At 34.2% G+C, this 17,313-nt stretch overlaps 1 protein-coding gene across 1 annotated transcript in view; it reads left to right on the forward strand.

Annotated features, from left to right (window-relative positions):
* The window catches only part of AGL (amylo-alpha-1, 6-glucosidase, 4-alpha-glucanotransferase), a 77,296-nt gene that overhangs the window by 22,180 nt on the left and 37,803 nt on the right, over positions 1 to 17,313 (forward strand). Inside the window, exons 6-20 of the mRNA XM_027584480.2 lie at positions 1,907 to 2,088; positions 2,255 to 2,366; positions 5,670 to 5,796; positions 6,142 to 6,244; positions 6,329 to 6,426; positions 7,082 to 7,221; positions 8,464 to 8,651; positions 10,187 to 10,310; positions 11,105 to 11,268; positions 12,065 to 12,166; positions 12,279 to 12,434; positions 12,531 to 12,681; positions 15,481 to 15,605; positions 15,693 to 15,805; positions 15,916 to 16,050. Coding sequence (XP_027440281.2) covers positions 1,907 to 2,088; positions 2,255 to 2,366; positions 5,670 to 5,796; positions 6,142 to 6,244; positions 6,329 to 6,426; positions 7,082 to 7,221; positions 8,464 to 8,651; positions 10,187 to 10,310; positions 11,105 to 11,268; positions 12,065 to 12,166; positions 12,279 to 12,434; positions 12,531 to 12,681; positions 15,481 to 15,605; positions 15,693 to 15,805; positions 15,916 to 16,050 — 2,020 coding nt within the window. The remainder of the gene's footprint in view (positions 1 to 1,906; positions 2,089 to 2,254; positions 2,367 to 5,669; positions 5,797 to 6,141; positions 6,245 to 6,328; positions 6,427 to 7,081; positions 7,222 to 8,463; positions 8,652 to 10,186; positions 10,311 to 11,104; positions 11,269 to 12,064; positions 12,167 to 12,278; positions 12,435 to 12,530; positions 12,682 to 15,480; positions 15,606 to 15,692; positions 15,806 to 15,915; positions 16,051 to 17,313) is intronic.

The raw sequence follows: 17,313 nt of genomic DNA on the forward strand, positions 1-17,313 counted from the left end.
CTGAAGAAACTTGCCCAAATTCATTCCTGCCTGTGTGACTTTGTCTGAGTTACTTATCTCTCTGTGCCTCAATTCCTTATCTGTTAAAGAAACACAATAGTATGTCCTACACAATGTGGTAGGACATGAGGATTAATAAATTAATATATTTAACTGGTATATGGTAGGTATTCAACAGTTGTTATTACTTTTCGTTCCATGTATATTGACCACTCAGGCTCCTCAGTATAAATTCAGGGGCGTTACTCTATCTTAAAGATGAAACAGAATATGTATAGCTTTAATTTTTTACTTAAAAATTAAAACAAATATTCTTTAATGTTGTAAATACTTGGAATACCTGGCAGAACTCCTCTGATTCTGATTCTGAACTTACTGATACAAATGCATAATAAGATGTAAGCTACACCCTTGTTCTTTAAGTATGTTTCTTTTAGCAATTTCTCAACCTCACTTTTATCAGTCTTACTAAAATAATGTATCTTATTAACTATTCAAGATTAGCTATACAAAGAGGTTGCCTGTGAGAGAACTGAGTTTTCTTCCATCAGAATTATCTAAGCACAATAAAATAAAACAAACAAACAAACAAACAAACAAACCCACCTCTCTAGAATGAAAAAGCTCCATGAGGACAGGAGCCTTGCTCACTTTTGCTGCAGAATATCCATCTCCCAGAATAGTGCCTGGGACAGATCACATTCTGAGTGATGCAAACATATGAATGGATTTTGAGTTAACATGCTGTCCTCAGGCAGTGCTACCCATCAAATACTTGGGTAGATGTGCCTGGGCCTTGGCTGGAGCTGGGACTGGTTTGAGATGTGAGTACTAAGAAGAGTGGGTGAGATGAGGAAGGACATGTTCAAAGAAAGAGAAGGACTAAGATGTAGCAAACCTCCCTCAGAGGTTTAGCAGAAATGAGAAGGACCAAAAGAGAGAAGGAAAAATAAAAAAACCACCAAAATAAGGATACCTTTTGTAAATCAAAGAAGTATTTTATAAATCAATGAAGGAATAATCAGTAATGGCAAACGTTACAGAGGTTAAACAGATAAAGTTGAGAAAGTAGCACTAAATCTCATGATTCGGAGGCTTAGAGTAATGTCAGTGGAGTGCTAGACGCTGCAGCAGATCGCAGTGGGAAAAGGAACAAGACTGTGGGGACAAAGTGGAAGCAGCAGATTCAGGTTGGATTTTCTAGACATTTGGTCTTGATACTAATAGACTACAGAAGTCAGAGAAATAATTGTGCTTGAGTAGGATATGTATTTATTTGTGTTCGTAGCCTTAGGGAGATACAATCATATTTAAAGATCCAGGGGAAGGAAACTCACCTCCCTACCCCTTCTGCCCCCCAAAAATATAGGAAGAAATGATTAGGAAAAAAGATGTAAATGACATTCTGAGTTCTGAAGGTTGGGCAGAAGCCCTGTCTGGCTTGCAGGAAAGATGTTTTTCAGGCTTAGAAGGAATGTTCCAAACTGTAGTTGACTGTCAAAATGGACCAAGGACAAGGCCCTTCTTAACTCTCACAATAGTAAACATGTCATTACAGGGGTGTTAATAAGTCAGTGTTGCATCTTACAACAATTAAAAATTCCTACAACAGAAAAGAAAAATGTATGGTGAAGTGGATGACAGGACACCACAACCAAGAAATGTTTTTCACATTACAGTATCATAAATTATGATAAATATTTTAAATTAATATCAAATATTTAATATAAAATACAACATGAATACATAATATATAGTTTCTATAATATAATATTTAAGTATTGATGTCTAATATATAAGAAAATGAGTGGTGGATGTTGATATTTTGTTTCATCTTTAAACTTAACATAGATACTAACTTCACTTTAATTACAAGATATTCCTTTATGTTTCCTTTTTATTTAAGCTGCTAATAGTAGATGGATCCAGGAACATCCAGAAAGTGCATATAACCTTGTAAATTCTCCACACTTAAAACCTGCCTGGGTCTTAGACAGAGCACTGTGGCGTTTATCCTGTGACGTTGCAGAAGGGAAATACAAAGAAAAAGGAGTACCTGCTTTGATTGAAAATGATCATCAAATGAATGTCAGTATGTATAGAGGATTACCACACTAAAACAGATTAACAAAATTTCTAAAGTACAAAGTAAATGTATGGTTGAAAATTATTTAGAGTCTATCTTAAATTTGATAAATAATATTTAGTGAAAAGATTTTAAATGTGTATTTTTTTAACTATTGAAATTTTTCAGTGCATTCGAAAAATAATTTGGGAGGATATTTTTCCAAAGATTCAACTCTGGGAATTTTTCCAAGTAGACGTTTACAAAGCAGTTGAGCAATTTAGAGGACTTCTTACACAAGGTAAAGGATATACATTAAAACGTTCCTAGCAATTTTAAGAAGTTTATTCTTACTCTTAAAGGGATAACCCTTCTTTTCTCTGGTTAAGACATTATTAAATCTGTTATTATTATATATTTGTGTTACTATAAACTGTCGTCCTAGAAGCTATCTGAGAATTAGCAGAGATATCTAAAGTGCATGTCATAATAATACATAACATAATTATTTCCCTTGGGGACTGTTTCTTACTATTGGTTTCTTAGCACAATACTCAGAATATAGTAGAGCTCAATATGTGTTTGTTAAGTGCATGAATGAGAGGTAAGTAGAGCAGATTACTGCATCTGCCAAAGGTAGCTTTTAACCTCTAGATAGCAATACCCTGTTTTTATTTTTTTTTAAGATTTATTTATTTATTTTAAGAGAGAGGGGGAGAGCATCAGGGTGGGGGGAGAGGCACAGGGAAAGGGAGAGGGAGAGAGAGAGAATCTCAAGCAGACTCCCTGTTGAATGCAGAGCCCAATGTGGGGCTTGATCCCACGACCCAGAGATCATGACTCGAGCAGAAATCAAGAGTCAGATGGATGTTCAACTGACTGAGCCACCCAGGTGGCCTTAACCTTTTTTTTTTAAGATTTTATTTTTAAGTAATCTGTACTCAGGGTGGGACTCAAACTCACAAACCCAAGATCAAGAGTCACATGCTCTATTACCGAGCCAGTCTTTAGCCTTTTTGATAGATTATTTCCAGTTTTTTCATCATTCATTCAATACATATCTTTTGAACCACCTAGTATGTACTAGGCATTCTTCCAGGCATGGGGATTCAGTGGTGAACATAGCAAGCCCTTACTTTTGTAGAACTTATATCCTTATAAGCAGTATTATAGAAAATATATCCTTGTATGTGTTATCTTTACTTATGTGAGTAAATCTGCAGGATAAATTGTTAGACATAAAATTTCTGGGTCAAAGAGTATACAAATTTAGTGATAAATTTACAATAGATATGTCCAGTTGCTTTTCAACACAAATTGTACCAGTTTACATTATCATTAACTAAACCCTCACTAGCATTAGATACCATTAATCCTTATAATGTTTGTCAATCAGGCAAAACATTCCTTATTTTAATTTGTAGTTCTTTGCTCATTAGTGAAGTACATTTTCACGTGTTACTTTGCCATTTATAGATCTTCCATTAATTGTCTATTAATGTTCTTTCCCTATTTTTCTATTGGGCTGTTTGACTTTTTCACATTGACTTATTAATATTGGTGATTCCTTATTATACTGGCCTCAAATATGTCCTCCTAGTTTGCTATTGATCTCTTAACTCTTGACTATGGTATTTTTTTTTTTTTCAGTGTAGTCAAATTTGTCAGTTTTTATGGCTTCCAATTTCACATCATGCTTAGAAAAAACCTTCCATCAACATTGTTTTCTTTAAAAAAATTCTGTTTTCTTCTAATAATCTTATTTATTTTTTACATTTAAATGTTCAAGGGGCATGTAGCTCGGTCAATTAAGCCTCTGATTCTTGATTTTGGGTCAGGTCATAATCTCAGGGTCATGGGATCGAGCCCCACATCAGGCTCCACGCTCAGCAGGGAGTCTGCTTGGGATTCTTTCTCTCCCTCTCCATCTGCCCCTCCCTACATCACACACACACTCTCTCTCTCTCAAATAAATAAATAAATCTTTAAAAATAAATAAATAGGGCGCCTGGGTGGCTCAGTGGGTTAAGCGACTGCCTTCGGCTCAGGTCATGATCCTGGAGTCCCGGGATCAAGTCCCACATCGGGCTCCCTGCTCAGCGGGGAGTCTGCTTCTGCCTCTGACCCTCTTCCCTCTCGTGCTCTCTATCTCTCATTCTCTCTCTCTCAAATAAATAAATAAAATCTTTTAAAAAAATAATAAATAAATGTCCAATACACCTGGGATTTATTTTTGTGTGTTATATAAAGTATTTATTTTTAATCAAAAAATGGTATTGAGTTGATAATCCATCCTTTTATACTGATTTGTTGTACACCATTAAGACGTCATAGTGTAGTCATATACTAAATGTACGTGGATTTGTTATGTATACTATTCCAGTAACCTTTTATTCATTCTGTCAGTACTAAAGACTGTTTTATCATTTACACTAATTGTATAAGCTTTTCTTTTTTTCAAACACTTCCTGGCAGGTTTTTCTTTTCTTCTTTTTTTTTTTACGATTTTATTTATTTGTTTGAGAGAGAGAATGAGCAGTGGGGGGAGGGCAGCAGAGGGAGAGGGAGAAGCAGAGTCCCTACAGAGCAGGGAGCCCAATGCAGGGCTCAGTCCCAGGACCCAGGGATCATGACCTGTGCTAAAGGCAGACACACTTAACCCACTGAGCAACTCAGATGCCCCATTGGCAGATTTAATATATTTACTCTTCCAAATGAACCTCAGAAACTAAATTTTAAGAATCTATATTTTATCTTATTTTGTTTGTGCTTTTATAAGCCACTCCAAGGTCTCTTTAGAATAAGCCAGATATTAATTAGTTAATATAAAAGCAAGCCCAATTAAGGAGCGTACTTGATGTAATAAGCACTGGGCGTTATATGCAACTGATGAATCACTAAACTCTACTGTGAAACTAATAATACACTATATGTCAATTAATTGATTTTAAATTTAAAAAAGAATAATTAATAAAAAATTAATAAAATCAAGCCCAGTGGAGGCAGTCTGCACTCCAGAAAAGGGACGAAAATTCTTTCCACAAAACATTTATTTACTTTTTCATTTTTTATTATTATATAAGGAATATACTTCTTGGTAAAAAGGAAAAAAGTATAAAAACAAGCTTTTGTGTTTCTTTCAGAGAATGCAAAGAAAGTCAATTAGTTAATAAGACTTTTGAATAGAAAATGATGTTTGAAGAAAAAGAACTCCTAATATTAGTGTATTTGGTAACACCTAGAAGGAAAATTGTACCACCAACATCTTAATGCCCTAAAAATTGTAGTAAGAGAATGCTGACTAAGGCAGAAAAGTGGTGCAGGGCATGAACTGATAAGAATCCCTGTGTTTTTCTTCTATAATGTTCTTCTTTCCGATCTCTCTCTCCCCCTCCTTCTGTGTGTGTGTGTGTGTGTGTGTGTGTGTGTGTGTGTGTGTGTTAGGTGGTGTGCAGGAAGATGGGGGGGCAGGTAGGAAGGATGCTTGTAAAAAAACGTGTTATTTTTCTGTGAAAAAATTGTAAACTAAAAATTTGGTTATCAGTAACAGTTATAATCTCCTTGTGGATATTTGCACTTAAGATATCATCTTTCTTTCTTTCAGAAAATAGGAAAATAACAACCAAACCTGATCCAAAGGAACACCTTAAGATTATTCAGGATCCTGAATACAAAAGGCTTGGCTGTACTGTAGATATGAACATTGCACTAGCAACTTTCATACCACATGAGTATGTTATGTATTTTTCCTATGAAATAAAGGATAATATTACTTACAAACCTTTATGGCTAGTAGTAAAATCCTGAATAAAAAATCAAATAAAGTAATTCACCATAATTCTACTAGTTCAAATGAATGATGTTCTCCTCTTTTTTCGGTGTGGTGGACCATGGTCCTATATGTGTATATAAAATTTTTTACAGTTGAAAAACATCTTCAAGCATTAATTAAGATCCTGATGAATATGTTTAAAGTTTCAAATAAATAAAGTTTCTATGACCCTTGTTAGAAAATTTTTAAATGTAGAATTTTAAAACCATTAAATATTCAGTGTGTATCGTTCTCTTTGCTCTAGCAAGGGCCCAGCTGCAATTGATGAATGCTGTAATTGGTTCCATAAGAGAATTGAGGAGTTAAATTCAGAGAAGCATCAACTCATGAACTATCATCAGGAACAGGTTTCACCTACTTTTGAACTGCTGTTTTTCTTTGAGTCTTAATGTTGTTGTTTTCACTGACCTATATAATTTAATGTGTTCCAGGCAGTTAATTGCCTTTTGGGAAATGTGTTTTATGAACGTCTGGCTGGCCATGGCCCTAAATTAGGACCTGTCACTAGAAAACATCCTTTAGTTACCAGGTATTCCATTTTTGTTTTCTTCTCATTTCTTATTAAAGGTTAAAAATTAAAAATTGCATTTAACTTTTTTAATTAATCTGAGTGTTTCCTTCAATGTGTGACTTCAGTACATTTTTAAATTGAAATAGAAGTTTTGATTTGGTAACTAGGGTTAATTTAATTAATTTTGTTAGGCCAGTCCTTAAAGAAGCTATCATCAGTATGAATCAATTTACAATGATTACATTAATGTTTCTGGAGGACTACATACTTACTAGTAAATTCCAAAGTTAAATAAATTGAGCCAGCATTTAGCTCCTCATCTTGTAGGTAATGTGCAGCATAGATTAGGCAACTGAAGTGTAGTAAAAGCTTTTGCAAAGTAACATCAATACTTCAATGATTTTCTTAGTAATTTTATGAGATTTTTAAATTTATTATTTAAAATGTTAACCAGATAATGCGATAATGCTGACTTTCCATTTCTCAAATCTTAGTAGATTTACTCAGAAAGTCTTCTGGAGATTTTTGACCTATAACAAAGTTTATTTCCTGTAGTGTAAAACTAATCTTTATTCTCTTTATGAGGGAGGAGGTTTAATTTTAATAGGACTAATTTAAATTCTCTCCAAAGAATCTCTCTATATGGATTTAATATTTAATTGCATCTCCATAGATATTTTACATACCCATTTGAAGAAATGACCCTCTCCGCAGAAGAATCTATGATTCATAACCCAAATAAAGCTTGTTTTCTGATGGCGCATAATGGATGGGTAATGGGAGATGATCCCCTTCGAAACTTTGCTGAACCTGGTACATCATTTTTGTTAACTTCTCTGTGGATAGGGAAAGAAAAGTTTACAGCAAGCTCAAAATATAAACTGTTTCGTTGACTTTTTTCCCCACTAATCTAATAGTTCTTAAACTATTTTATCACAGAGGTGCATACAGTTCAAGAGAGAAGAGAAGGATGGGATTCATCTTTTCCTTTCCCCTCCTAGTCCTTATACGCTCAACTAGAATGGCTTTTATCTATTTTATATTATGGTTCTGCATAAGATTTTTTATGGTTAAAAATTTAATCTATTGCATTTTTAAAATACATTTAAAACCACTGCTATTACAATTATATTGCCATAAGAGATATTTTCATTCATTAGCCAGAGCAGTATTAAGGTTTTGAATAGCAGTTACACTAGAAACTAATTTGAGGTTCCCCCTCTCACTCCTAGCATTTTATTTTTCTACAGCTGTTTCTTTGCCAGAAAGAATTTTGCTGGGGACCCATCAATATGTTTTTCAACATTTAGAAGTCTTTTTGAATGACTTTAAATTTAATTCAAAAATCTATTTTTTTTAAAGAATGTACTTTGGGTTTAAGTATCTCTGCCTTTTCCTTTCTAGTCATTCTAAATGAAAAAAGGCATTCTACTGTATGCTGTGGATTTAATGTAACTAGTGCCAAAATGAGTAATGAGGTGGAAACACGGTTTTAAATGTTTTGGACAGAGGGGCACCTCGGTGGCTCAGTTGGTTAGGTATCCAACTCTTGATTTTGGCTTGGGTCATGATCTCATGGTTGTGGGATTGAGCCCCACATCAGGCTCCACACTCAGCAGGGAGTCTGCTTGAGACTCTCTTTCTCCCTCTCCCGCTCATGCTCTCTATCTCTCTCTCTCAAATAAATAAATAAGTAAATAAATAAATAAATCTTTAAAGAAGAAATGTTTTTGGTAGAACGCTGTCTTCAAAGGGCCTGTGATATTACTATAACTGATTTCCTTTAAAAGAAGGAACTTGATTTTTTTTTACACTAAGTACACATTTCTAAGAGACTCCAGGTTGAATTTTAGCAAAATAGATATGAGATATAAATTAATATTAATTTTTAAGCTTTATAGATTTAGATACCCATACCATTTTAGACATAATTTTAACCAAAATATGGTTTGTGGTAGAAATAGTCAATGTGATTTAAAAACAACAATGTTTCCTTGAAGTAAATGTTTTCGTGTTATTTCTTGAACCGTTGAAAGCAACCTCCTTTCTTAACAGGCTCAGAAGTTTATCTAAGGAGAGAACTTATTTGCTGGGGAGACAGCGTTAAATTACGCTATGGCAATAAACCAGAAGACTGTCCTTTTCTCTGGGCACACATGAAAAAATACACTGAAATAACTGCAACTTATTTCCAGGGAGTGCGTCTTGATAACTGCCACTCAACACCTCTTCATGTAGCCGAGGTACAATTCATCTACGTTAAGCAAAGAAATGTAGTATTCTTTCCTTGCTTTCCTCAAATAAAATATGCAAGTACATGTTTCCTCTTGCTAGTTAGACACCAGCATTGATTTGGTGGTAGTATTTAACACTTGGGCATAACTTCTCAATTCTAACAAAACCTTTTGATGCGATTGTTATGGAATACTGGGCTATAAAATGTTTAACGAGTTAATATTTTTATTTCAGTTTAGGGAAGTAGATCATATTGTCTCTGATAATATATACATAACCATATTGCCATGTATATTATTAAAATATTGCTAATATTTTCTTATTAACTTTTAAAGGGTTAATATTTTAATAATATGCAAATATCTATCTTAGTCTTGTTATTTTCTGGTTGGTTGGTTTTAATATAGTAATAGACACTGAAGTCACTTGTTACATATGATATTATTTAAGCGTTGATTCCATTTTTATTGATTATTTATAAAAATGTAAGTGTAAACATAAAGGCTGTTTATCCCTCTTTGGGCTTTTTACAGAAACCGGGGCAGTGCCAAAATTTATAGCATTATCTTCTAACACCACTTTATAAATACACTTTTCATCCTGTTTATAAGATCTTTGATAGCATCCTAGTGACAACTTAGTGTTCTTTGGGAATGTATACTTATCTGGAAAATATCTATTTGTTATATTAAGGCAGTATTATAATGAATATGTTTCAAGTCCTATGATGAAAGATTGACTTGATATGGAAGAATTTAGTGAACATTAGTTAAGGTGGTAGACCATTTTTTAGCTCCAAAAACTAGCAGAAGTTTTTCCTTATTGTGCTCTTAGCAACAGCAAAATATATATATAATTCTAAGGTTATTATAACATTATGGCAAAACAGAAAATTAAAACTCAATTTGCTTGATTTTAAGTTACAAAATTTTCTAGGACCCTACTTGTTAGCTGATAGAATTTCAATTCTTTTATTAACCTTTGTGCAAACATTACGTTAAAAAAATCAGAACAAATTTGATTTCTGAATAAGAATTGATTGCCATTTGTAGAAAAAGCTGGCTTTAGTATAGTCAGACCTAATCTTTGCAATAGCTAAATGATTCGCCAGCAGGGAATTTACCAATAATGGCCTAGTCAAAGCCTGCAAATTATTAGTCTGGTTAGAGGTATTAAAAACAAAACCACATAAAACAGGGTGAAAGCCTAGCAGAATCACAGTGTTATGGTTTACATTTTTTTAATGTGACACTAACATTTTTCTTCTTCCTTTTTTTCCTCTTTGTGTCTTTTTATCTTTGCAAAATCTTATCTTTTTAACTGTTTTAATCTCTTTATAAATTCTCTTGTTTCCTGTGTATTGGTGTGTTTTGTGTTTTCTTACATATGCACAATTAAATTTATTTGGAAATTCTTCTTGGATTTCCATTTTGTCTTGTTCTATGACATTTTCCTATGTCAAATCCATGCCTAGTCTTGTCTCCTTTCCTTCCCCCCACTTGCTTTTCTCTTTGTGTTACATTTGTGACTGTGCTTTTTGCAGTACATGTTGGATGCTGCTAGGAAACTGCAACCCAATTTGTATGTAGTAGCTGAACTGTTCACAGGAAGTGAAGACCTGGACAATATCTTTGTTACTAGACTGGGCATTAGTTCCCTAATAAGAGGTAGGCTTGCTGAAGTGTATTTCCCATCTAAAACTTTAGTTTTTGTTTAAGTAGATTAAAAGGCATTTAATACCATTATATACAAAGTTTAATAGTTCTCAACATAGTTAATGTTCTTTTAAGTACTCTACACAAACTTTTCTCTAACTCAGTCTGTTTTTAATCAGGAAAAATTTCCACTTTGGGGTAAAATATCTCATTTTAAATTGAAAGACCAGGGCGCCTGGGTGGCTCAGTTGGTTAAGCGACTGCCTTCGGCTCAGGTCATGATCCTGGAGTCCCGGGATCAAGTCCCACATCGGACTACCTGCTCAGCAGGGAGTCTGCTTCTCCCTCTGACCCTCCCCCCTCTCATGCTCTCTCTCTCTCTCTCTCTCAAATAAATAAATAAAATCTTTTAAATAAATAAATAAATAAATTGAAAGACCAGTAGGATGAATTGATGACTCATGAACAAAGCATTTTTTTGTTTTTGAAAATATACAAATCTGGTGTCATCTCTTACTTGGATAGATGATATAATCTTAGATTTCTTTCCATAGATCTTATATAACCAACATCCTAATAAACAATATATGTTCCCTTTTACCTACATGAGCCATTTCTCTGGCCAATTATAGAGAAGACTTTTTTGTCACTTAAACTAATAGACATTTGTTTAAATGTTTAAAGCAGTTTTATTTTTGATAATTTTTATGTGGTCTTTTTTTGGAAACTTAGTCATGATAAGAAAGCTAACCTCTTCTAGAACAATAACAATGAAGATTGTTAAAATATTCTGTAATGCTTTGCAGAGGCAATGAGTGCGTATAATAGCCATGAAGAGGGCAGATTGGTTTATAGATACGGAGGAGAACCTGTGGGGTCTTTCGTTCAGCCCTGTTTGAGGCCATTAATGCCGGCCATTGCACATGCCCTGTTTATGGATATTACCCACGATAATGAGTGTCCTATTATGGTAAGCATCTAATCTGTTTCTTGTATTTACTTGTTTTGCTAAACTCATATGTGGAATTTAAGAAACATAACAGATGAACATAGTGGGGAAAAAGAGAGAGGCAAACAATAAAACAGACTCAACTGAAGAGAACAAACTTAAGCATTGATGGAGGGAGGTGGGTGGGGGATGGGCTAAATGGGGGATGGGGATTAAGGAGGGCACTTGTTGGTGAGCACTGGGTGTGGTATGTAAGTGATGAATCACTCAATTCTACAACACCCAAAACTAATATTACACTCTATGTTAACTGACTGGAATTTAAATAAAAACTTGGGGGGCGCCTGGGTGGCTCAGTCGTTAAGCGTCTGCCTTTGGCTCAGGTCATGGTTCCAGGGTCCTGGGATTGAGTCCCACATCGGACTCCCTGCTCGGCGGGGAGCCTGCTTCTCCCTCTCCCTCTGCTGCCGCTCCCCTACTTGTGCTCTCTCTCTCTCTGTCAAGTAAATGAATAAAATCTTTTAATAAATAAATAAATAAATAAATACTTGGAAAAGGAAAAAATAAATAATGTTTTGATCTGATATTTAATGGCAATATCCATATACTTCAAAATCATGTCTTAGATTTGTGTCATTGTGGTACATTGTTTTCAAATGTTTTGTTAGTTTTAAAGCAAATTAATGTCAAAAAATAAAGCCAATTAATGTCTTACAGTGTATAACTATGTAACTATCCTTTTACTTCATTATGCTATAGGATGGCACTTTGCATTTGAAAGAAAATAAACCTTGGGGGTTTTTTTATTGTTTTCTAGCATAGGTCAGAATATGATGCTCTCCCAAGTACCACGATTGTTTCTATGGCATGTTGTGCTAGTGGAAGTACTAAAGGCTATGATGAATTAGTACCTCATCAGGTATGTCTTTGTGTTGTTTTTTGTTTTCTTTTAATCCACATGGCCAATGACTTTGAGCATTTTTACTAAAAGTTCTTATTATAATTAAAACGTATACATTCACTTTGTTCAGATTTCAGTGGTTTCTGAAGAACGGTTTTATACTAAGTGGAATCCTGGAGCATCGCCATCAAATACAGGTGAAGTTAATTTCCAAAGTGGAATTATTGCAGCCAGATGTGCTATCAATAAACTTCATCAAGAACTTGGGGCCAAGGGTTTCATTCAGGCAAGAAACTAAATTTTTGTAAGTTTTTTAAGGTTCAATTTCAGAGTAAGTCTTTGCAGTTTGAGTGCTAACGTGTTTTCTCTTTCTCTTTCCCAGGTTTATGTGGATCAGGTTGATGAAGACATAGTGGCAGTAACAAGACATTCACCCAGCATTCATCAGTCTGTTGTGTCTGTGTCTAGAACTGCTTTCAGGAATCCTAAGACTTCATTTTACAGCAAGGAAGTGCCTCAAATGTGCATCCCTGGTAATGCAACTTAAAAATGTTATTGTGATTATATTTTAACACAGTGCAAGTGTGGCTGTAGTTGAGAAAAAGAATTCGAAATTTTGCACTACTCAGGGCACGTGGCTGACTCAGTTGGTAGAGCATGCGACTCTTGATCTCAGAGTTATGAGTTCAAGCCCCATGTTGGGTGTAGAGCTTACTTTATAGAAAGGAAGAAAGAAAGAATTAAGACTGATCACGACCTGAGCCAAAGGCAGACACTCAACCAGGCACTCCGGGATGTGTTTTTATAATTGTCAAAGAGCTATGGAGACATTGTAATTGCTATATGTTCACAAAAGAGAGAAATTACTGAGTATTTAGAAAAGGCTTCTCAAGGGAGACGGAACTTTAGTTCTTGAAAGACGTAAAAAAAAAATTCATATTAATACGTGTTAGTAAGACTATTTGGGGACCAGTGAAAATATCTATTTGGTTGAAATAGTGGAGTGACAGAAGGCTAGGAAGGTAATTGAGAATGGATTATGAAAAGCCTTAAATATTAAACTATTTTCCACTTGGTTTATATATGTGTTTATGTATGTACATGCACATACACAAATCCACACTTAGACACACTGCAAATATACATGTGTATACACATATATAAACACATGAATATACATATATATTTCCTGGGTATAAAAGAAATACATACTTGTTTTATGCAAAGTAGAAAATAGGGAATGAATTAAGAGGAAAATAAAGCTACTTTACCACTCAAAAAATGTTAATATTTGAGAATATTTCCATAACAGGAATTGTTCCAAGTAGTAAAAACGTAAGTTACCCCAAATTAATTTCCCATGGTCCTGGGATTGAGCCCTGTCTCAGGCTCCCTGCTCAGTGGGGAGCCTGCTTCTCCCTCTTCTCTCCACTCATGCTCTCTCATTATCTCTGTCTCTCTCCCAAATAAATAAATAAAATCTTTAAAATAAATAAATAAAAACACGTCCCTAAATCATATCCTTATTATTGCTAGATTTTTTTTCTAGATGTGTGTATTTTCTTTCCTTCCTTATTGTTATATATATTATAGTAAAACATTCTTCTGTGCATATAGCAACTGTCCAAGTCTGGCAATTAATTAAGGGGATGAAGATTCCCATAAAAATCGTCATATTCTATTTGGCTGCTAGTTATTAAATATGTATAACTCCAGTTTTTAAAGATTATCAACTGAATAGTTTTAAGGTTAAATGTTCATTAGTTATTTTTAACTGCTTGCAAGTGTATAGTCAGTAATCTTGTCTGATTGTTGCTAATGTACATACACAATTTCACATGGTTGCAATCAGTGTGAACAATATATCTCAGGTTTTGTTTTGGTCATTGGTCATTATTAAAACATTTCCATTTTGTCACAAAATTATGATTTTCATTATGTTAAATATTTCATATTTTATTATGTTAGTATTCCATCTTTAATATTCCTTAGTATGTTTGGGGCGCCTGGGTAGCTCAGTCGTTAAGCGTCTGCCTTCAGCTCAGGTCATGATCCCAGGGTCCTGGGATCGAGCCCCACATTGGGCTCCCTGCTCCTTGGGAAGCCTGCTTCTCCCTCACCCACTACCCCTGCTTGTGTTCCCTCTCTGGCTGTGTCTCTCTGTCAAATAAATAAAATCTTTAAAAAACATTTATTATTTAGTATATTTAACAGTGAATATACATTAGGAATAATTCTTTTCTTTTGAACAATTTCTTAGTAATTATTTCAAGGAAGTAGAATTTCTGGATCAAAAGGTACTGTTACTTATTGTCAGATTAATGGCTTTGTAAATAAATAATAAAATTCAAGTTTTATATTATCCTTTGACTCAGCAATTCTGCTCCTAGGTGTATCTCTGAGAAACTCTCATATGTTTCATTAGAAGACAGGCACAACAATATATCTGGTATATTCATACAATGGAATATTATTTGGCATTTGAAACAAATAAGCTGTAGCTTATGTAGCAACGTGAACAAATCTAAAAAATACAGTGTTGTTTAATAGGAAGCAAGTTGCAGAAATTATATATATATATAATTTGAATCCACTTTAATAAAACTTGGAAATATGGAAAATAATATATGTTGTTTTGAGAAACAGACGTATGTAGTAAAAAGGCACAGGATCTATGAACACCAAACTGCAGGTAATGGTTACCTCTGAAGGGGAAGAAAGGGTACACATTTGTAATGTTTTCCTTAGCTGGAAAATCGGATCTGGCTTTTTAAAATTTTTCCCTACTTTTTGTATTTCTGAAATTTTTCATTTTTTTTTGTAAGTCTTTCAAGTGATTTATTTACTCTGCTTAAAATTAGGAAGGTTATATATATATTGTTCCTAAGAGCTAAGCCATTATTACTTGATAAGATCTTTTATCAGGGGCACCTGGGTGGCTCAGGTGGTTGAGCGTCTGCCTTCGGCTCGGGTCATGATCCCAGGGTCCTGGGATCGAGTCCCGCATCGGGCTCCCTGCCCCTTGGGGAGCCTGCTTCTCCCTCAGCCTCCCTCTCTCTTTCTCTCTCTCTCTCTCTCTCTCTCTCTGTCTCTCATGAATAAATAAATAAAATCTTTAAAAATAAAGACAATAAAAAAATCTTTTTTCAAATAGATGTTAATTTATGATTTTAAAAACAAAAGCATTTGCGTGAAAAATGCATCTTGGGTAGAATCATCTACTCAGACTGATATTTCATATTCAACTTTAAGGTTAATTAAGTTGAATTAGCAATTCCTAATTTCAGGTGGTCTAATATGAAATTTGGTTAATAATTTTTATGTATTCCTAGGCAAAATTGAAGAAGTAGTTCTTGAAGCTAGAACTATTGAGAGAAATACAAAACCTTATGAGAAGGATGAGAATTCAATCAATGGAATGCCAAATATCACAGTAGAAATTAGAGAACATATTCAGGTATTTGGGACTCTCATCTTACTACTGTTTAACATCTTAAGGACATTAGAATTATTGATTGAATGGTTTTATACAATTTTTTTCAAGCTTAGTGAAAGTAAAATTGTTAAACAAGCTGGAGTTGCCACAAAAGGACCGAATGAGTATATTCAAGAAATAGAATTTGAAAACTTGTCTCCAGGAAGTGTTATTATATTCAGGTATGTTGGAGTTCAAACTGTTGACTTTGCTTGTAAAATAGATTACATATTCTGTTAATTTTGACTAAATCATTCCTATAAAGTAACCATTTTTTAATTAACATTTTCAGAGTTAGTCTTGATCCACATGCACAAGTCGCTGTTGGAATTCTTCGAAATCATCTGACACAGTTCAGTCCTCACTTTAAATCTGGGAGCCTTGCTGTTGACAACTCAGATCCTATATTAAAAATTCCTTTTGCTTTGTAAGTATGCCTTAGTTTATGGAGATGTGCCACTTTAATAATTGATAAGTTACCACAAGCCTGATTTAAGCAGTTTTAAGGTTCCTCTGTATCCTTGCTACTCAGATGGTGGTCCAAGGACCAATAGTCATATCAGCATCATCTGTTAAAATTTTGTCCTATTGCTTTATCATTTGCAGGTGTGCTTGCATGTGTGCTCTCTCACACTCATGCACTCTCTATATGTAGCTATAGATACAGGCAAACACACACATACATCTCTATACACACACACATGCACACAATTTTTCTGAACTATCCGAGACTAAGTTGCATACACTATATTCCTTCCACATCATTTTTTTAAGTATTTATTTTTTTGAAGTAGGCTCCACATGCAACCTGGGGCCTAAACTCATGACTCTTGAGGTCAAGAGTCACATGTTCTTTGCACTGAGCCAGCCAGGTGCCCCTAAGCTAAATTTTTTGTTTTTGTTCAGCACAGCCAACTATAATTTTCTCACTTGAGACAGAACTAAAAGAGAAAGAAGGAAGTACATTCAAGAGGCTATGTGTTCAGTTCTGTAGAATGAAATGACCTGAACAGCTAGAATTGTAAAAAAGTAGGGTTTTCATTGTATTCAAGTATGGTCAGTTATACAGTCTCACTGCTACCTGGACAAAGGGGAAACCAAGGCCCTGATAGACACCTCCTTCTGACTGTTATCAAGAAGCATCTTTATATAAGAAAATCTTGGTTTCTTGAATAACACAGCTAACGGGCAGTGCCACCTTAGGAGAGGAGAGAAGGGAAAGAAGAGAAATACTATGTGATTTCTAAGGTGGTTAACTGTGACTTTTGATTATCCCTTTGCTGGTCCTTGGACAAGTATTTTGATTTTAAGATAATTAGCATAAAAAGTTATTGATGTCCTCCTTAGGAGAATATAAAGAAGGGAAAAAAAACCAAGCCCATCTGGAAAGATTGAAAAAGCAAATTTGTGAGAAAAAGGTTGTAGCAATCAAAAGATTTTTCCAGCATACTTCTAAGTAATAAAATTTGGCAATTGATTATTTTCTTGGCTTGAAAGAAATGTTACTTTCCAACTGAATTTTTAGCATGTTTTATCCTTTAATTATTATTTATAACATATATTACATGTATATTATAATGCTGAGTTACTAAAACATACATTGCTAAGACATTTTATGGTTATGATTCAGATTTTCTTATTTGTTGACAGCAAGTGAAATCTTACTGTATTTAACCAGTTCTTTTTATTT

This window comes from Zalophus californianus, chromosome 4 (assembly GCF_009762305.2).
Source record: "Zalophus californianus isolate mZalCal1 chromosome 4, mZalCal1.pri.v2, whole genome shotgun sequence".
In the NCBI taxonomy this organism is placed as follows: domain Eukaryota; kingdom Metazoa; phylum Chordata; class Mammalia; order Carnivora; family Otariidae; genus Zalophus; species Zalophus californianus.